Raw genomic sequence first — 22,233 nt, 5'->3', positions numbered from 1 at the left:
CATCCCTACAAATGAAGAGAGGACTCAAGGCATCCTTGGAAAGCAGAACTCAATGGAGGTCCAGCAGGGAGTTCAGCTCTGAATAGGGAAGAGGACTCTGATTCTGGTCCTTGGAAGTAGCTGGTGTGATACAGACAAGATTCAAGGGCAGTGCCAGAACTAGGGATGCCATGTTCCACCAGGAAGCTGCCCCCAAGATCCTATTACCATGGCATCTATTTCCTGGGCATAATCTCCACTACTATCAGCCACTACCTATGATCTCTCCTGCCCCTTCTCCTCCTAGGGGAGGAGAATTCTTAAGTCCTCTCTGGGAGGCAGACCACCATGTCACCACTATTCTGCACTAATCCAGGACAAATTGTGTGCTCTGTACCCCTCACCGCCAAATTTGCTCAACTAAATTTATCTAACACCCAAGAATTTCTGGTCATTGTTCTGTCTGGGGATATCGATACAAAGCATCAAGGTCCAGGTTGGCTCCTACAACATGCATTTATTAAACACCTACTATGTGCCTGGCACTGCTTTAAGTGTTGGGGGAAAAGTAAAAGTAAAAGATAGTCCTGCCCTCAAGGAGTTCCTAGTCTAATGGAGGAGACAGCCATGCAAGCAGCTCTAAACCAACAGGATATATATGATATAAACTGGAAATAACCAACAGAAGGAGGGATGGGGAAGGGCTTCTTCTTGTAGAAGGTGGAATTTTAGTTGAGTCAAAGGAAGCCAAGAGGCACAGAAGAGGAGATAATCCATTCTTGGCACTGAGGGACAGTCAGAAGAAATACCCCAAACTGGGAAATGGGGTGCCTTGTTTAATGAATATCCAGGAAACCAATATCATTGGATCAAAGAGTACATGGTGGGGTACAAGATGTTATGTTATTCTTGAAGAGCACTTAGTAAATGTATCTCAAGCCCACTGACTCCAGCAGAGAGAAAGTAGGGTGGTAGCATAGTAGGACTCCAGGGGCAAGAGTCTGAAAGGTACTTGATGAAAAGCAGAGGCATATTTGAGGCCAGTAAGGAATAATTAGAAGTTAGGAGATGGACTTTAGAGGACAGAAAAGGAAATGACTTCCTTACTTAGGAGTGCCTAGGAAGAGTTGAGAGAGAAAACAAGATTTGAGGTGAAAATAGCCTTGAATTTCTGTTTGGGGAAATTAGGCATGTTCTGTAAAAGGTAGATGGGATTGATTCAAGAGGTAACTTGCCCCTGTTGGTTCTTTCTCACATAATGTGGGTAGTGGTAGTGATTAGGTCTTCTAAGTAGAGATCAGAAAATAAAGAAAAGGACTTGGCCTTGTAGAAAAAGGACCTGAGCTCCAGACCTGGCTCTGTTTACTAACTACCTGGGTCACTCTGGAGAAGCTGCTTAGCTTCTCTGGGCCTCATTGTCCTCATCTATAAAATGAGGGGGTTGGGCTGGGTGAAGCTCCCAGCATCCTGACATTTTGGCCCTTGGCTTAGCCTCATAGGGACAGACCCAAGAAGATAAGAGAAGCCCACAACCTTAGACATAGCCAAGAAGGCATCCTCCAACACAAATAATAATCATTAGTATTTATATTGTACTCAGATTTATAAAGCACTTGGAAATATTATCTCATTTCATACTCATAACAACCTTGTGAGGTAGATGCTTGTTTCCCCATTTTACAGATGCAGAAATTGAGGCAGTCATAGGTTAAGTGACTTGCCCACAGTCACACAGCTAATGAGTGTCTATGGCAGTATTTTAACTCAGGTCATTCAGATAAGCAAAGGAATAATACAAACATTTCTTTCCTCATCTCAAATACACTCTCCTGTTCCCCTTTCCATATTGTCTTCCTCCATTAGGATGTAATCTCCTTAAGGGCAGATTATCTTTTTTGTTTATATTCCTATCTCAGCATTTGGCACAATGTGAGTGTATAATACCTATAATAATAATCACTAGCATTGGTATAGGGCTTTAAGGTTCATAAAATGTAAGGCTGAACCAAGATGGTAGAATTAAGAAAGGCAGGGGCTTGCCAGAGCTCTCTAAAATTTACCTGCATACAACTTTAAATACACCTTAAAACAAATTCTGAAGTGACAGAACCAGCAACAGGATGGGGTGAAATAATTTTCCAACCCAAGACAACATAATAAGTTGATAAGAAAGGTCTTTCTCACTGGGGTGAAAGTGGAGCACAGTCCAGCACAGGTCACACTCATATTCCACAGCTGGCCCGTGGGTGGAAGGGATGAATCTGGAACTCTCAAGTCAAAGACAATAAGGAGATCATCAGGTCAGAAGAACATTAAGGGAAACCTTTGTTAGCACTGGGTATAGGAATCTGTTGCATTTGTTTCAGTACTAGGAGGAGGAGGAGCACTAGGAGAAATGGGGACCCTGGTCACTCACAGACCACAGCACAGGCCAGAACACTGACCAAACCTCTCCTTGGATTATACTACCTTGGATGAACTGAAAACTTGCAGACTCCCAGAACTAGTTCTGAAAACAGCAGCATGAAAATCTTGATGCTTAGGACAGAGTCCCTCCACCCCAACAGCAGATCCCAACTTTAACAAAAAGTGAAAAGTCAAGAAATAGGATAGAAAGATAAGCAAATAACAACCAAAATAACCTGATCATTAAAAATCTACTACAATTCCTGGGAAAACCAAGACATAAACTCAGAAGAAGACATAACCGCTACATTCAAAGCCTCAAAGAAAAAGGTGAATTGGTCTCAGGTCCAAAAAGAATTCCTGGAAAAACTCTAAAAAAACTCTAAAAAAAACAGAGTAGATCAAATGGCAAAAGAGGCACAAAAATCCAATGAAGAAAACTCCTATAAAAAGTAAGATTGGCCAAATGGAAAAGGAGGGAGATACAAAATCTCACTGAAGAAAAGAATTACTTAAAAATTAGAATTGGGAAAATGGAAGATAACAACTCCATGTGACATCAAGAAACAATAGAATTAAATCAAAAGAGTGAAAAAAAACTGAAGAAATTATGAAATATTCCATTGGTAAAACAAGTGACCTGGGAAATAGATCATGGAGAGATAATTTAAGAATCATTGGACTACCTGAAAGCCAAGATTTTTAAAAGGGGGCCTAAACATATTTCAAGAAAATATCAAGCAAAATTGCCCTGACATCCTAGAACCAGAAGTAAAATAGAAATTGAAATAATCTACCAATCTCCTCCTGAGAAAAATCCAAAACTGAAAACTCCCAGGAATATTACAACCAAATTCTAGAGTTCCTAGGTCAAAGAGAAAATATTGTGAGCAGCAAGAAAGAAATAATTTAAATATTGTTGAGCAACAAACAGGATAACCCAAGATTTAGAGCTTCTACATTAAAGGTCAAAAGGCTTAGAAATGATATTCCACAAGGCAAAAGAGCTAGGATTACAACCAAGAATCACATACTCAACAAAACAGTATAATTTTTCTGAGGGTGGTAGGGTGGTGGAGTATATTTAATGAAATAGAGAACTTTCAAGCATTCCTGATGAAAATACAAGAGCTGAATAGAAATTCTGACTTTCAAATACAAAACTCATAAAAAGGTAAACAAGAAAGAGAAATTATAAAGGAGTTAATAAGGTTAAAGTGTTTATATGCCTGCATGGGAAAATTATACTTGTAATTCCTAAGAACTGTATTGTTATTAGGCCAGTTAGAAAGTTTATACACAAAGACAGTGAGGATGGGTATGAGTTGTCTATGATAGGATAATATATATCAAAAAAGTGAAATTAAGGGGTAAGAAGGAGGGATGCACTAGGGGAAGGGAGAGAGAATAGGATACATTCTTTCACATGAAAGAGCTTTTACAGTGGAGGGGAAGGTGGGGGGTGTAGATAATGTTTGAACTTTACTCTTATAAAAACTGGCTCAAAGAGAAGATAACATGCACACTCTGTTGGGTATAGAGTTTTATCTTACCCTATAGGGAAGTAGGAGGAGAAGGGGATGGGGGTGGAGGGAGATGGCTAATAAATTGGAGAGCTAATTGAAGGAGGTAGTGGTCAGAAGCAAAACACTTTTGAGGAGGGACAGAGTAAGAGGAGAAAAAGAGAGAAAGATAAATGTGGAAGATAGGATAAAGGTAAATACTCAGTAATCATAACTATGAAAAAAATTACAAGTTTCCCTGATAAAGACCTCATTTCTCAAATATATGGAAAACTGAGTCAAATTTACAAGAATATAAGTCATTCCCCAATTAATAAATGATCAAAGGATATGAAGAGGCAGTTTTCAGAAGAAACAAGATCTAGTCATATGAGAAAATGCTCTAAAACACAATTAGAGAAATACAAATTAAAACAACTCTGAGATACCTCTCACACCTATCAGACTGGCTGATCTAACAAGAAAAAGAGAATGACAACTGCTGGAGGGGCTGCAGGAAAACGAAGACACTAATGCACAGTTGGTGGAATTATGAACTAATCCAGCCATTCTGGAGAATAATTTGGAACCATGCCGAAAGGGTATAAAATTGTGCATACCCCATGACCCAGCAATAACAGTACTAGGCGTGTATTCCAAAGAGATCAAAGAAAAGGGGAGAGGGCATATTTGTACAAAAAATATTTAGAGCAGCTTTTTTTGTGGTGGCAGGGAAATTAGAAATCAAGGGGATGTCTACCGATTAGGGAATGGGTGAACAAGTTGTGGCATAGGATTGCAATGGAGGATGGATTCAGAAAAACCTGGAAAGACTTGTATGAACTGAAGCAAACTAAAGTGAGCAGAACCAGGAGAACATCGTACACAGTCATAGCAATATTGTACAGTGATCAACTGAGAATGATTTAGTTATTCTCAGTAATAATTCAAGATAATTCCAAAGGACTCATGATGAAAATTGCCATCGACCTCCAGAGAAAGAACCAAAAAAAAATCTGAATGCAGATCAAAGAAAACTTTGTTTTTTTTACTTTCTTTTTTTGTCTGTATTTTCTTTCACAACATGACTAATATGGAAATATGTCTTGCATAACAACACATGTATAACCTATAATTGCTTGCCTTCTCAATGAGAGGGGGAGGGAGAGAAATTAGAACTCAAAATTGAAAAAAAGTTTAAATTATTTTTACATATAATAAAATATTAAAAAAAATTTAAGTCACACAAACCCAATATTAATTCACTGGATCCTCACAACAACCCTGAGAGGGAGGTGCTATTATTATCCTTATAGATGATATCCTTATAGATATTTCCTTGTAGATGAGGAATTGTAGATGAGTAGAGAGAGAAGTGACTAGCTTAGGGTCACACAGATGGGACATGTTTGAGGCAGGATTTGAACTCAGATCTTCCCGACTCCGAATTCCTTACTCTATCCACTATGCCACCCAGCGGCCTGCCTATGTCTTTATCTAAGTACCCGTCTCTCTGTATTGATCATCTATCCCTGGAAGACTTCCTGGAAGAAATGGAATTCAAAGCAGCAGCGGGAATCCCTGGCTCATCTCATGGGGGGAAGGCAGGATCGATTCTCCCCAAGGTGAGACCAGAGCCGACCCCCTTGGCATCTGGACACACCCAGGCCCACACAGCCCCCCATCTGCCACAAAGGGCCGCACAGACCCCCACGGCGGGGAGCCCCAGCCGGGGCCGGGGCAGGAGCTGGACCAAGGCCCTTCCCTGGCCCCCCTGGCCCGGCCCAGCGGCGTCTGCCATCTAATGAAGGCCCGTCTGGCCGTGATATCATCAGCTCCATGCTCGGCAGAGAGCCTCTCCCCGATTCCAGGAAGGGAAGGGAGCCCACAGTGGGATAAACAGAGCCGCAGTCTATTAGCGGCCGCCCCTCCAAAAAGCCTCTTTTGTTCCTGCCCCCCTGCTTCCCCGATGCTTTATTTTTATAAGCGGGAGGCCCCCAGCCCCGCCAGCGTCTCCACAAAGACCACAATTGGGCATTGTAACGGGGGCCAGGTTGCTGTTGGACCCCCCTCTCCACCCGGGCCTGACTCCCCTCCAGCTGCCCCGTGGGCCCCGGCGAGGAGCTGAGCGCTTGGGGAGCCCTCCTTAAACAAGCTCCCCTTCTTTCTCTGACACGCACACGCACACGCACGCCTGCCCCGAGGGAGGGGGAGACACACGGACACACACACACACACACAACAAAGGCATTGTGGGGAGCAGACACTGCCCTATTGTTCATGCTGGCCTGGGATTTCCCCCATCCTATAGGCTCTCTCTTCCCCCTCCTGCTGGAGGAAAGAGGGGGGGCCTGGGGAAGAGGAGGGGAATCCAGAAGAGAAGCCCTCGCCTTCCTGCGGTGGGGTGCAAAGTCCTGGGTTCAAATACTGGCTAGAATCAAAGGGGACGGAGCCGCGGCTCTCGGGGTCTCCGAATGGGTCGGTCACTAAATACACAGGAAGGGCCCGTCCTAAGTGCTGGGCACCGGGATGAGCGCCGAGTCCTTGTCTGTTAAATGGGGAGAATATTTACGTGGGATTGTTGTCGGGGAGTCCGTTCGAGGAACTCATTACCTGTGTGGCACTGAACACAATCTCTCTGAGCCTCAGTTTCCTCAAATGTTAAACCGAGGCGTGGGAGGAGAGGTTTAGGGATGTCCTTTGTAGCGCCATAATCTAATATCCCGGAGAAATGCAAACTATTGTTTTAATTTCTTTTAGAAAAGCGAGAAAGGAGAAGACAAAGAGGAAGGAGGGGGGCTGAGAGGGGTGGAAGGGATGAGGAAGAGGAGGAAGAAAAGAGCGGAGAAAGCCCAGGGGGGTCTCCCTGCCCCGCACCGGCTATTAGCAGACAGCATCCCCCCCTCGGGTTGCTGTTCAGTCAGAGCCCACCGACCTGCTTTACCCCCAGCTCACATCTTCCCTGAGTGGTTGGTTTGTGCCCATCCCTGGCCCGAACTCGCACTTTCAACCATGTGGAAACTCCCTCGTCTCATGCAGGTCATCTACTTGCCTATCACTTAAAGTCTGAAAGAAATGGGGGCAGCTGGGTGGCTCAGTGGATGGAGAGTCAGGCCTAGAGATGGGAGGTCCTGGGTTCAAATCTAGCCTCAGACACTTCCTAGCTGTGTGACCCTGGGCAAGTCACTTAACCCCCATTGTCTAGCCCTTATTGCTCTTCTGCTTTGGAACCAGTACACAGTATTAATTCCAAAAAGGAAGGTGAGGGGTTAAAAAAAAAGTCTAAAAGAATTGACCAAGATATCTCCTCAGGATCCCACAGCCAGTAGGTGATAGCAGGATCTGAACTCAGGACTTCTCCCCAAGACCAGCCCTCTCTCCATTCGGGTTCAGAAGCTCTCCTCTGAGTTAAAGGGAATGTAATGAAGTATTTATTTTTGGCTCAGAGGCCCAGCTGCTCCCTTCGGCTGCCCGCGGGGAATAGAGTAAGCGGGGCTGAATAACCTTGACTTGGGGCTCTCTCATTCCCGCTGACGGATGATCTGACAAGTCCCAGCTCCAGAAGGCAGGTCTGCGTGCTCTGGGCAGAAGTACAGAGCCGTGAATTTCAGTTAAAAGGAAGAAAAAAACTTCCAAACACCGAGAGCTGTTCAAACGTGGACTGAGCTGCCTTCGCAGGTAATGAGCTCCCCATGGCAAGAGGTCTTCAAGCAAAGGCATGAGATCCTTTAGATAGGACTCTTGTGCAGAGAGAGGCTGACAGAGCCTAGATCAGAGGCGTTGGAGGCTGCACGAAGCCCAAAACACCCCGAAGTATGGGCCAGAGCAGATAAACACGGAGTTCCGCCTGATTTTAGTGCATTGGAATGGCGAAAGCCCCTTCTCTTGGTCCAAGACACTCCGTTACCCAGCGACTACCCTCCCGGGGAAAGTGAGGTTCTGTAAAAATGGGAAGCTTGAGACTGGGGGGCAGCGGGGCATCGAGCCCCCTCAGGCTGCTGATTGGCCTTGCTTTGGCAGGAGATGCTCTCCGGCTCGCCGCGGAGTACCAGGAGGAGAAGGCGGGCCACGGGAAGGAGGACACCCCGGAGCTTCTCCCAAGGCAAGCTTCCCAGATCAATTTTGGGGCTCCATCTGAAATAGGCTCCTTCACGCCCCCAATGCAAGGGCTGAGAACTCCCCCAAAGGGGCGATCGGGAAATGCCAGCCCTCTCCTATGACATGCCCTCCCCACTAAGCTACAAAAATAAAACATCCCATCTGAAGCTTCGGTTCCATCAGAAAAGCCCACCTGGGCCTGCTCCCCGCCCCAGCCGGCCCAGCCCAGAACGTGTTCGTGGGGCGGTGAGGAACGGCCCTGATTTAGTGTTTGGGAGCAAAAATAAACACTCGAGGTTTTATGGCTTTGCCCCAGTTGGCCCCTGCTTTCTTTTCCAGCGGCCACTCAATCAATTCTTTCATTCACACCCGACAGGGAACCCTGAGGAAGTTTGCCTGGCAAAGCCCCCAAAAGTTCACGGAGTATTTATTTGAGGGGGCGCAAAAGGGGGCAGAATGGAAAGTGTGACGTTTCCTCCGATCGGGCTTCGGGCTCGGGTTCCTTCTGTCTCCCCCTGGCCTTCCCCGCCTCCTCCCGTTCAGTGTCACCGGCTTCCTGCAGTTTCTTTTCTCCTGAGCCAAAAGAGGAAAGCCAGGCGGCCTCGGAGGGTTTGTCACCCACCCCCTGCCCGGCACCCGGCGCTCTGCTCCGGCCACCCACTCCCTGCCCGGCACCCGGCACTCTGCTCTGGCCACCCATTCCCTGCCCGGCTCTGGCCACCCATCCCCTCCCCGGCACCCAGCGCTCTGCTCTGGCCACACCTGTCTCCCTGGGCTCCCAGATGCCGGGTTGACTCGCACCCAGAAGCTCACGCTGCTCAGGAAGGGGAAAGGGAGACAGATTCCATTCGGGATCCACGGAAGGTTGGGGAGGAGAAGCTGGCTCCACTTTCCTTCCTTACGTGTCCATCTCAGCCTCGCCAGTCCTACTGGCAAAAGCCCAGCAGCACCCGGGGTTCACCTTCCTCTTTTACTGAAACCCCAAACATTCTGGCCAGCAGAACGCCCCTCCCTGTGGGGCTCCTGCAGCACCCGACGGCCAGGGTCCCACAGAATTGGACAGAAGGGTCTCCGAGGAATGGGAGCAAGCTCAGCAGGTCACAGGACCACAGTCTGGAATGGGAATGGGTCTAAGAGGTCATCAAGTCCAACCTCTGTCATTTTATAGAGGAAGAGCCTGGGGTCCAGAGGGGGAAGAGACTTATTCATGAGCACATGATTATTATTTTTTAAACCCTTTTCTTCTGTCTTAGAACCAATACTGTGTATTGGTTCCAAGGCAGCAAAGCAGTAAGAGTTAGGCAATGGAGGTTAAGTGACTTGCTCAGGGTCACACAGCTAGGAAATGTCAGAGGCCAGATTTGAACGCAGGATCTCCTGTCTCCAGACCTGGCTCTCAATCCACTGAGCCACCCGGCTTCTCCCAGGGCACATGATTTTTTTTTCACCTCAAGATATGTTTTGGTTTTTTCCAATAATAAATTTGCTCATAAGTTTCCCAAGTTACGTGCTTCGTATTGTCTCCTTCTCCTCTTCCCTCCCCACTCCGGGCACCCAATTATAAAAAAAGAGATTGGCTTTAAACTGATTCCAAATCCCACGGGTGACAGAGTCGTTGTCAGCCAGCCCCGTGGCACACACACGGTCCTCTCCCAGGAACACCCAGACCAGCTGGAAACAAGGACAGCGGCACGATGAGAAAGTCAGACAAGCTCTCAGCCCCCACCCGGGGCTACACGGCTGCCCTGCACAGGGAGGTCTCCCCTGCTTCTCCCTCTCCCTCTTGTCACCGTGCTCAGCTCGGAATTCCTTCATCTCAGGTCGATGAAACACCTGCTAGGTGCTGGGAGCACCGTGCCGGGCACCAGAGGGGACACCAGGCTTAGAGAAGGGGCACCATTCGCGGCCTCACGCAGCTTAGTGTCCGGCCAAGGAGGAGACACCAAGCCTGAGAAGGAGAGAGTACATCCTCGGGGCTTAAGAGAGGTCAGAGTGAGCGGCAGGGCTGAGAGGGAAGAGATCACGAGGTCTAGGCGGGCCCTTCTTTTCTATGCTCTAAAAGTAGCTGTGTGACCCTAGGCAAGTCCCTTCACCCTGTCAGCCTCAGTTTCCTCACCTGTAAAATGAGCTAAAGAAATAAATGACAAACCACTCTAGTGTCTTTGCCAAGAAAACCCCACAAGAGTCCGACACGACTGAAATGCCTGAACAACGATAACAATAAAGGTGGCCTCGGGATGGGGAGAGGCGGGTGCCCTGGGTAGGGGTCCTGGCAGCAGCTGCTGCTTGCGCTCTCGCTCCCCCAGAGGCATCCCCCCGCCACTCATTCCTGTCTCTCCCTTCCTCGTGGACGACAAACCAGTTTGGGGCGAGGATGGGATCACTGGATCATAGGCTTAGAGCTGGGGAGAGAAAGGGCAAACGTCTGCCGGCATGTTCAGAATGATAAAGAAAATGGAAGGAATGTGGAGTCGGGGTTATGGGAAAGCAGACCGTGGGCCAGAGAGACCCTTCCGGACCTCCTGACACGACCCTTATCACCCTCCATCCATCAGCCGGGGGCAAAGGAGCACCAGCAGCTGCCTCGTGGGGATACACCTACGGGTGCCAAGAAAACGACGTCACAAGTCATGCACGGTAAATCCTGGACCACAGTCTGCCTCGCCTGCCCAGCCCTTCCTGTCAACTCTTAACAAACTTCGAGGCTCACTTCGAGGAGCCCCCTGTAGGTCACTCACTGGACAGTGAGAATTTCAAGGAAAGTCACGGGATGATTTTGCCCTTGGAGGCCAATCCCCCCAAAGAGCACGAAGAAAAGGCAACTATATGGCCCTCCCCCAGCCTTAGCAACAACCCCTCTATCTTCCCCCCACCTGAGACCGCCTCCTGCTCCTCCCTGATCACCTCCTGCCATCTTCCATTCTCGAGCATCTGTGAAGACCATTCACTGGGCCTGGAAAACCCTTTCTGATCTCTGCCTATTGGGATCCTGTTTGGCCTTTGAGGCCCTCTTTCATGAAGCCTTCCCTGACTCTCTTCGCCATCCCCCAGATGAATTATCTGAGAACAGTAGCTGTAGAGATGGAAGGGCTCTTTGGTGGCCATCTGCTCCAACCATACGTGAAAGGAACCCCACTATGACACGCCCAACAAGTGCTCAACTCGTCCCTCTGCTTCTTTGAAAGACGGACAAGAAGGGGAGAACCACTGCCGGCCCCACTGCCAACATCCAGACTAAATTGCCCTCTTTTTCATTTCCCCCCATTGTCCTTGGTTCAGCCCTCTGGAAGCCAAACAGACAAGTCTGAGCCCTCTTCCGGATGAGAGTCCTTCTAGAATTATCCTGCCCCCTCCATCCTCACTTTCTCCAACATATCTTCATATAACTTAGAATTTCACTAAATTCCTATGGTATAAGACTTGGAGGTCCTTTGTCATCGTGGCTGCTCTCCTCTGGCCACTCTTTAGCTCATCAATATCCTCAGTAAGGACAGGTAAAGCACCAGGTCCAGAATCAGGAAGATCTGAATTCAAATCCAACCTCGGGCATCTACTAACTGTGTGACCCTGGGCAAATCATTTTACCTTTGTTCGTCTCCATTTCCCCATGTATAAAACAGGGATACCTACCTCCCAGGATTGATGAAAGAATCAAGTGAGATAATCATTATAAAGCACTTAGCAGAGCGCCTGGCAGATAATGAGCACTGTTTAGTCTTCTTATCCTTATTCTTAAACCACGTCACCCAGAACTGGGTACTGTACTCTGACAAGGAGAGACTATAAGGATTCCATCCCTTATTTCTAAAAGCTCTTATTATTGTTCATGTGGATATTATTGTTGTTATTATGAAAGCCCAATATCCCACTAGCTTTCTTGTCTGCCACATCCCACTGCTGACTCAAGCTGAGCTTGCTGTCCACTAAAATCCCCAGATCTTTTTCAGAACACATGTTGTTTCTCCAAGCCTCCTTTGTCCTATACTTGTGATACCGATTTTTTTTGTATTAAAGTAGACATCATTTATCCATAATAAATTTCGTCTTATTAGATTCAGCCAGATGCTTAAGCCTATCAAGATTCCCTCGGATCTTGGCTCTCATTCACTGGGTTAGCTGTTCCTCTCACCTCTAGGTCATCTGCAAATCTAATAAGGATATTTTCTATAATCTTATTATATCTATAATGTATAAATATATAATATATTAAATATTTAACATGTGTTAAATATTTAAATATAAATATATAATTATTAATTATCATTAATAAAAAGATTAAGCCACCTAGGACCAGGCACAGCTCCCTGGTGGATTCCACTAGAGATACCTCCTGCATTCTAAACAAATGAACCAATATCACTGACTCTTTGAATCTGACCATCCAACCAGTTCTAAAACCATATAATTCATATCCCTCCATCTTTTCCCTAAGAGTTATATCAAAAGTTTTGCTAAAATCTAGGCAAGTTTTAGGTAGATCACTTCTACAGCACTGCCCTCATCTCCTGTTTTAGTAGTCCTGTTCAAAAAGAAAATGAGGTTAGTCTGGCATGGCCTGTTCAGTATGAAGCCCTGCTGGGTCTCTGTAATCACTGCTTCCCTTTCTAGATGTTGACCAACCATTCTCTTTAATGACTTGTTCTAGAATTTTGCCATGACTTGAAGTCAAGTTCACTGGCCTAGAATTTGCAGGCTCTATTCTTTTCCCTCCTGGGTTTTTTAAACCCAAGTATTTTTGTTGTATTCTAAACTTAACACCATATAAAATGGACATTTGCACATACATAGTAGAAGAGAGAAAGAAATATATTTGAAAAGGCCTTTTTTGAAAGTTAGGACACATCCCCATCTCCAGGCTTATGGTAACTCTCCCATTTTCCATGATCTTTCTACTTTTGGAAAGCTCTGATTGTTGTTTTCCCTGTCTTCAAGTCTAAGTTTGCCTCTCTGTGATTCCCCCAACCCCACCCCAATCCTCCCACTCTCCTCCTACTTCTCTCCTCTGTCGCCAGGCAGAACAAAGCAACTCCCCTCTTCCATGTGTCAGTCTTCATGTTCCCCCACTGAGTCTTCTCTTCTCCAGGCTTCTTTCCACCAATCCTCATCTGGTTGGGTCCCTTCATCATACTGTTTGCCTCCTTCAGCACATTCCCAAGCTTACCAATATTTTTCCCAAAAAGTATGCCCAGAGCAGAACCCCATACTCCAGGGTAGAGAGAACCCCTTTTCTGGTCTGGAATGTGAAAGATCAAAAAAGCTCCATCCTTCCTTGGATGAGGAAGACTCAGTTCTCAGATGGGAAACAGAAAAGGGATAGAGGAGAAAGATGACCTGGTTGCACCCAGCTCAAGAGACCAGGTCCCTCTGTCTAACTTGCAGCCTCTCCCTGGCTCCCCAAGGAGTCTCTCTTTCCTGTCTAAGGCTAGCCCTGCTGGTCCTCCCCCATGGCCAGGCTGAAGTAACTTTTAGCTCATGGAGGGAGGAAGGAACAAACTACTTTGACTTCTTGGTCAAGGTTTAACCCAGCCTCAGCCTAGAGAGCAAACTGATTCTCTGGAGTCTTGAAGGATAAGCTGGGTCTCAACTTCTCCATAAGTCTCACAACACTCCATCTGACTCCTGGCTACTTTCCTCCTTTGAATGAACACACACACACACACACACACACACACACACACACACACACACACACACACACGCATGCACGCACCTCCCTGGTGACGGCTCATAAATCTCCAAATGTGCCCAGGGTGCTGGAGAGCGTGCTCAGGGCCAAGAGAGCGGAGGGCTAATGGGATCATCAGTCACAGCCTGACAGTTCCCGGGCTGATGAAATATGGCTCAGCACGGGGACAGGGGAGGGAGGGCAGGCAGGCGAGAGCCAACAGCTCCCAGGAACTTCCTCCAGCTGGGGTGAAACTTTCTCCAACCAGCATACTCAGAGTCCCCCACCCTGTCTTCCTGAAGCCTGTGCCACTGTACCTTCTACCCTGATCGCCTTCTATGATAAAGCCCCAACCCTAGCCAAGGATGCTGATTCTCTGAGTGAGGCTCGAGACAAAAGCAAGCTACAGATGAGCCCCTACTGAGTGCTCCCCTCTCTTCTTCCCTTCTCTCTTCCTGTCTGTGACAACGTCCCCCTTTCTCATTCATGCAAAGTCACCAACTCCTCTAAGGAATCAGGACAGATAGACAAATAAATGTTTTAAAAAACCCACTCTGTACTGTATTCATCTGTAGCACTGGCCCATGACTTCTGAATGTGTCGTATAGTCATATATTCATTCAATGAGCATATATTAAACGCCTACTATGCGCAAAGCACTCAGTGCCTTTGTGTGTCCTGTTGGTTCGTTCACTCATTCAATTAGCATTAAGCTGGTGCCTACCGTTTCCAAGGCCCTGGGTACGTCCTATTCCTCACTGGTACCAGAAGTTCAGAAGTGAAAACCAATGCAATCTTAGCCATTACCTAACAGCTAATTGCAAACATGCATATAGCATGCATGTGCCATGTATATAACACATGTACAGCATGTTTGGGGGTTTAGGAAGCCCTTTACTTCCATTCTTATTTGATCTCCCAGCAATCCTAAGAAATAGGGGTTCCTATTATCCACCCCCATATCCCACAAGCCCCAAGATGGCTAGGATAAGGCCCGCCAGCTTCTGACCTCCAGAAAGAAACAAATACTCAAAAATTTCGAACTTTTGGGCCAAATGCAACTCCAAAGATTAGGCTAGGCTCAGAAAGAAATGAGGCTGGATGTAAAAGAAACAAATCTCTAGTTTCCTCTCAAAAAAAAAAAAAAGCCGATTTCTTAGAACCTCTCTTAAGGAAAGCAGTCCAACACATCAGATTTCTCTCTCATTTGCTTTCCAAGAAGACATCTCCCAGACGGGCTTTTCTGCCCACAGTTCCTGTCCGCTCAGTCCCAAGGTAGGCCCCAGGCATCCCGTACCTACCAGAAAAGCTGTCCTTATCCATGGCCAGTAGGTCTCGGGCCTGGTACATGTAACAGCGGAGATGATAGCGGTTCCCATCTTCATGGAAGGGAAAAGAGGAAAACTAGGGTGAGCACATGGGTGTGGCTGCTGGCCTGAATTTCAGAGGACTTAGGAAGTGGGAAGTGGGAACCAGGGGCCCTTCCAGGTCTCTAATATTCTAGGATCCTGGTTTCTCTTGATAAAGGGAGGTGACGTAGCTGGCCAGGGGAGACAGAATGCCTCTGGGATAGCTTGTAACAAAAGGTCAGGTACTATTAACACAAAGATTCATACACTCGTGCATCCGCATATGTACGACCACATACAGGAAGACACAGGGTCCTCCATCTCCACACTCCTATACACAAACAGAAGGACATAGGCATGTTCATCCAAGTAAAAGAAAGACATACAAGCACACACACAGAGATACGCCGAGATGCTCCCATTCACACACACCTAGAAGGACACAAAAATTCAGGGTACATCCATCCCCTTCCTGATACGGACAGATCCACAAACACAAGGGCTCCCTTCAGAGCCTCTCCCCCTTCCCTTCCCTTCCCTTCACTACATGCATGGCCCAAGGTCACTTACAGTCAAAGATGCAGGAGATTGTAGGTCTATTGACTCCAAAGCTTAAGGTAGAGACGGACTTGGAATCCTCACTCTTGTCATCTACCACGCCACCCTAAGGGAGGGAAAAGAAACAAGGCACTGTGAGGCTCTACGTCTGGCTCCCCGGGACAGACCAACACCCAGAGGCAAAGTCCATCAGGATCCATCTCTGAAAATAGAAGAATTCCCATTTCTCAACTGGAAGGGACCTCTGACACCATCTTGTCCAAACCACAACTGAACAAGAATCCCCCCTGCAACATCCCTGCTTGGAGACTTCCATCCAGTATAACCTCTGCATTTTATAGATGAGGAAAACAAGGTCAAGGCAAGTAAGTGACTTGCCCAAGGTCACACAGCAAGGAAGTGACTTGAACCCAAATTGCTAATGCAATCTTGGGTTGCATTAAGAGGGAACAGGAAGCTGTTTTCATGAACAGGAAGCTATCTGTCTCACTGTTCTCTGCCCTCCTCTAATCTCCTCTGGAGTTTGGGGTTCAGAACTGGGTACCACTATTTAAGACAGAAACTCATGAGTTGAAAAGCATCCAAAAGAGGGACACAAGAAAGGCGAAAGGCCTTGAGTCCATGTCATACTTGAATCCATTGAAAATACTAGAGGTCTTTAGCATGAAGATGAAAAGAAGGGGGAAGGGAGCAATGGGAGGAGGCTTGAGAGCTGAATAAGTGGAGGACAATCAGCCTTGTTCTCTTTGGTCCCAGAAGGCAGAAGCAGGCAAATTTAGGCCAAATATCAGGGAAAACTTCCTAAAGATGAAAGCTGTCTGACCGTGGAATGGGCCACTCCAGAGGTTATGGGTTTCGGTTCCTCCGAGGTCTTTCAGCAGAGGCCAGAGGAGCACATGTCAGACAGGTTAGAGTGAGAATTCCTTTAATATAAAGGCCAGAATAGACACTGCTGAGGTCCTTCCAACTATTGGCCTCTCTGCTTCAATCTCCTGACTCCAAGTCTATTGCCTTTACATTCTTCCCCGAGTACTACTCCAGGTCTCATTCTGCTTTAATATCTGACTATGACTCTATTCATTGTGCTACTCCCCTATGCTAAAGTCTTCAATAGCTCCCTATTATCTACAATAAAAAGAAAATTCAAATTTTTCAGTCTTGCATCAAAGGACCCCCACAATCCAAACTCCTTTCCAAGCTCATCTCCCCCTCCACTCACATCAATTCCTCACCTCAGGCAGGCAGGTCCCCTAACTACACCATGAATACATACGATCCTACTTCTAGATTTTTGCTTTTCCATCAGTCTTCCTTTCTGCCCAAACTTTATTCAACTTTCTAGGCCTAACCTTATTCCCACTTCCAAGAATCCTTCTCTCACCAGTCAAATCCATAGGCTCCTCTCTCTTCTCTGACTCCCAACAAGTCCACTGCTTCATGGAATCTCATCTCCCCAGATATGAAATTTCCCAAGGACAGAGATGAAAAATCATTTCTTCTCTATTCCAGAGAACCAAGCATATGGGAGATGCTCAATAAAGATTTGTTAAATTGATGCAACTAATCAACTGGGAAGTAATATAGTCTCTCTTCTCAGGACTCTTAGAATGGTGGAAAGATCCAGCTACTGCCCTCAGGGAACTTCAAATTTAATAGGGGGATGTAAGTCTTGTCTTCAAGGAGCCACCAGCTCTCTTGAGGAAAATCCAGTGCCTACTGCTAAGGAACCCCTGCTCTGCCAGGGAAGGCAAAGAACTTGCCCTCAGGGAGGTCCTGGCTTAAGGTGGAAGGTTCAGCCCCTTCTTTCAGGGATCTTCTGGTCTGGTGGGAGACTGCAAGGAACCCTGGTCCAAAGTCACCTTCTTCTGTGCCCACAGTTAACTCACTCTGACCTGGCCAGGCCCCAGTTCAGGAGTTAGAAAGTCATAGAAGGTTAGTGCTGGCAGAGACCTTGGAGATGATGTAGTCCAACGCCCTCCTGATCCCGGAATCAGAATCTGAGATCCAGGCCTTGGTGAGGCTCAGGGGCTCAGCCCAGAGTTAAGAAAGGGTCTCCAGAGCAGAATCTCCCAGAGGTAACAACTCATGGCACATGCCCCATCCTGAAGATTGTGCAAGGTCCCGTTCAGTGAAAAGTTTGACAGAATTGTTCCCCGCTCCTTGGAAGGAGAGGGAGGCCAGTCCCACCCTAGCCCAATCCAGGGCTGCGCTAGAGGCTGCCTGGCCCCACCAGCATCCCGACGGGAGCACTAAATCTGTCAGGCTAATTGCCTTCGGAGCACGCCAGGTCAACCCAAGCCAGCACTCCCTGGCCGGGCCTAGCCCGGCCTCCCCTCCGCTCCCCGCTGTGGTCCTGGTGTGTGGGCTGCCTCTGTCTAAGCAGAAAATGAGGGAGGAGAGGGGAGGGATCCAGTCAAGGCTGCCAGGGCTCCCTGAGGCCTGGAAGAGATTGGACATCCAATCATGGGGGTACCAAGTTCCCCCCAATCCTGTCTCCCTCCCATCCTCAGCTCAGGTAGACAGACAGACTCAAGAGGAGACAGAAAAGAAAGACAGCTAGAGGTAAGAGGCACAGGAGCAGGGCCAAGCATGCAAGAGAAAATTCAAGAAACTGAGGACCAGAGGCTGAGAGGAAAGTGTCCAAAGACACTATACTGGAAAATTGTGAGCACTAAAGAGCAACAGAGTATAGAGGAAGATGGAGGGAGGATACAGCTGGCCAGCCAGACCCAAGCGAATGTACAGAAGAGAGAAGGAAGGGGCAGAGTTTGGCTTTTTCAGGCTTCACCCTTCCCCTACCAGCCCTCCAAACCCCAACCCCCAGATTTCCCCACTTTTCATGAGGGGGGCTCCAGGCCAGAGGCCAGAAAAAAGGTGCCTGGTGTGTCTTTCTGCCCCTTGCCTACAGTAATTCACATCTGGAAAGTGCCTTGCACTCGACATCCTCAGACTTGTACCACCCACCGAATCGAGCGCTTTCTCTAGTTCCCTTGCCCCCAGCTGCTATCTCCCTCTCCTTCTCCAAATACCTTTGGTTGACTTATCTAGGTCAGGTATTAATAGACCCTCTGTGGAGGCAGAGGCTGGGTTCTATGTGGTGTCTGTATCCTCGACCTTGAGCCCAGTGCCCAGCACCTCATACATGCTGAATACGGGACTAAGAATGAAAGGAATGGAACAGCATTGACTCAAACCAATAGCGAAGCTGAATTATGAAGTTCTGATTTTGGAAGGTCCAGGATCTACCCGTCTAACCCCATATTTTCTTACTGCCAACTACTTGGCTCCTTCCTACTGATCCATTCTAGGCTGAGGAGGGTGAGCATCAGCACTCGGTCATAGGAAACCTCTCTCTCTTCTAAGTTGTCTATTTGGCTCATATTTTCCCCAAGGAGCCAGAAGAGGGTTTAATAGATCTCTCCTGAAGATTACCTGGAGTTAGGGAAGCAAGGTGGCTCTGTGGATAAAGATCCGGGCCTGGAAATGGGAGGTCCTGGGTTCAAATCTGGATTTAGACACTTCCTTGCTATGTGACTCTGGGCAAGTCACTTAACCCCAGTTGCCTTGGAACCAGTATCTAATGTTGATTCTAAGACAGAAGTTAAGGTTCAAAAAAATGATTACCCTGGGTTTGGGGTTTGAATTTCCTTTTTGGTTCTTGTTGGGACAAATAGAGGAAAAAGTATTAACAAGGACAGTAAATAGAGTGTCAGGAGAGGCATGACGTATGATAGTGATGAGAAGCCATACATGCTCTAGCAAAGCTAACCACAGATAACCCAGGGCTTGGGGTGGAGGTAGAGGGATGTGGCCACCATCAGTATAAGCCAGTTCCTGGTATCGAATTTTACTTTACAAAATCTGAAACTTCCAAGTTAAGGAATTTTCAGGCTCAAACATATTTGCAGGTAGGAAGAAATGACTTTTTCCTCATTGTCAGAGGGCGCCATTTCAGTGCTCTTGGGAACTGGGTTCCCCCCTCCTCTCATTATCTAAACCCCAAGGACTTCAGAAAATTATTCTGGGCCATCCCTGCCCAAAGGAAATAAGGGAGATAGATATAGATATAGATATAGATATAGATATAGATATAGATATAGACATATATCATATATACATGTTTTAGAATACACATGCATGCACACAGATACACATAAATATGTAATATGTATGTATACACATGCAGAGGCATTGTGGCTTAGAGTGCCAGCCTCAGAGGCGGGAAGACCTGGGTCCAAGTCCCACCTGGGATACACACATTCTCTGGGACCTGCATCGTTATAGGAATTTTTTCCCCTAGACCCGCCATGAAACCCCAAGTCTACCAGAGTGCTGCAGATGGAGAAGTGGTGTTTGGACATGGCCAGCCCAGAGCTGTGCGTGTCTATGGAAGGGGGTTGAGTTTTCTTGATTTCTCAATGACCACTCAAGTGGGCAGAGCCTTGTGGAAGACGCTGACCCCAGAGGTCTGTGACAGCGGCTTATAGGTTTCTATTGTTCCCAGAATGTTTTGAGAGTAAAGATTATTCTGTTTTTATATCCCTGACTCTTGTACAGTGCCTGGTATGAAAAAAAGGAATGAATCAATCACTCAATCAATGAAAAAAAGGAATCACTCAATCAATCAATGAACAGTAGAACAAAAAAGAAAAATGCTCCACCAGGAGCTAGTTAGTCTCCATCCTCCTGGAAGGGGAGTGACACAATGACACCTTCAGGTGAAAGGCAGTATTGCATCCCAGCTCTATGACCCACTGTAAACAATGTGGACAAAAAGGAAGGGAAGGCTTCTAGATTCTTGTAGGCAGAGAGAGTAGGACAGGTTCAAGTGGGCAGCATTTGGTAGCAATCAGTCAATGAATTAACACTTGTTAAGTCCCCACTATGCGCTAAGTGCTGTAAATAATAATGAGAAATGCTCAGTTCTGTCAACCAAAGCAGTCCCCTGAAAGTGGGTCCTTCCTCCTCCCCCACCTTAATTCCTTCTTCCTCTAACGGTTTTCATCCATCGTGAGAGACCTGTCCTATGCAGTTCAACAAAAGCATATTAAGCACCTACTATGAGCAAGTGCTGAGTTTGCAAAGACCAAAATGGAACAGTCCCTGCCCACCAAAAGCTTACATACCACTACAGGAATATATACCTGTGAGTGAATATCAAGAGAGAGGGAGAGGGAACAACCTGGGGCATCCCTTCGTCTTCCCCATCAGACGAGGGGCTCCCTGAGGGGCACAGGTGTCCCAGCTCTCTTCCTCAGACCCAGGGCTCCAGAGGAACATAGGTCAGTGTGAAGGTGTGACCAGAACTGGGCTCTGAATGAAGCTGGAGATTCAAAGAAATTCGTGCCTACATTCATTCTCCAGGCTTTTCCTCCTCCTACAATCCAAGCCCCCACCCTGAGACATCAGAAGTTCGGTTCCTGCTTGGAGGCTCCCTTGCAGGGAATATTGCATTAGGAAGGCTCCAGCCCTCCCTTCACTCATGCCTCAACTGACCTCTGGACTTCTCACTCACCAGCTTCCTTCCCCTTCTGAGCTCCCCTTTGTGTGCCACCCTCTCTTCTTGGAATATAAGCTCCCTGGGGGCAGGGCCTGCCTGGTTAGCTTGTGTGTGCAACCCGAGCACTGAGCACAGAGTCATTCCCGTAGGGTGTGCTTCGCCCTCATTCCACTCCAGTGGGCAGGCTGGACCCTCTAGAGGAGGCTTTCCTTTCTAACCAGTGGGCGAGACTCTGTGGGAGATGTCACGAAAGGGATTCCTATCAGAGGATGAAGCGGACAAGATGACCACTCCAGTCCCGTCCCCTGGGAGCCTTTGTGGGTACAGATGGAATGTGGAAGAGCCCAGGGCCCCGGCTTCCCCTCCCTGAGCCAGTGGCCACTCTAGGCCTCCTCCAGTGGTCACGTTCACCAAGGAAGATTTCCCTCCTGGTCCTTCACTTTCATTTTCAGAAAGGAAGGGGGGAAAGCAAAGCTCGCCGTCCTGCCAGAAGAGACCCAATAGGAGCTGCCTCAGTGCTCCAAGGCTCGCTTCCTTCCGGGCTGAGGCCTCTGGATACCGTCCCTCGCCCCAACCCAACCCAAGCCTGGCCACAACCACAAGCTTTCCTCCCTGCTCCCTGCTAAGCCTGTGGTAGACAATGATGGCAGGGTCAGGGGTAGGGCAGGGGGAATGGAATGTAGAGCCCCAGCCCAAGGGGATCAAAAGCAGAAGCCGGAGGGAAAGAGGGGCAGAGGACAGGGTTCACAGAGGGAACCAGAGGGCCACAGTCCCGCGGGCTGGTGTGTGAGCCTGTGCAGGGAGGTCTGAATTACATTGTCTGCACCTATGAACATGCACACATGCGTGTGCTTATATATATGCATATATTTAAGTATATGGATGCCTGTGTGTGTGTGTGTGTGTGTGCGCGTGTGGTGAGGGGTGTGGCAATTAGATGGTACATTGGATAGAGTGCCAGGTCTGAGTTCAAATCCAGCCTCACACACTGACTAGCTATGTGATCCTGGGCAAGCCACTTAGACTCTGTTTGCCTCAGTTTCCTCAGGGTTAATAAGAACTCCTTCCTCCCAGGGTTGCTATATGGCCCAAATGAAATAATAATCCTAAAGCATTAAGAGAGTGTCTCGCACATAGCATTATGTAAATGTTGGCTGTGCTGCTAATGACGATGAT

General features: G+C 47.4%; 1 protein-coding gene across 1 annotated transcript in view; it reads right to left on the bottom strand.

The window, feature by feature from the left end:
* DYSF (dysferlin) overlaps window positions 1-22,233 on the bottom strand; it is a 194,055-nt gene that overhangs the window by 71,616 nt on the left and 100,206 nt on the right. Inside the window, exons 21-22 of the mRNA XM_044659284.1 lie at window positions 15,570-15,663; window positions 14,952-15,029 (exon numbers count right to left, since the gene is read on the bottom strand). Coding sequence (XP_044515219.1) covers window positions 14,952-15,029; window positions 15,570-15,663 — 172 coding nt within the window. The remainder of the gene's footprint in view (window positions 1-14,951; window positions 15,030-15,569; window positions 15,664-22,233) is intronic.

The sequence above is a fragment of the Gracilinanus agilis genome, chromosome 2, assembly GCF_016433145.1.
Source record: "Gracilinanus agilis isolate LMUSP501 chromosome 2, AgileGrace, whole genome shotgun sequence".
Lineage (NCBI taxonomy): Eukaryota > Metazoa > Chordata > Mammalia > Didelphimorphia > Didelphidae > Gracilinanus > Gracilinanus agilis.
The sequence above is the reverse complement of the archived record's forward strand: the minus strand, read 5'-3'. Positions and strand labels throughout refer to the sequence as shown.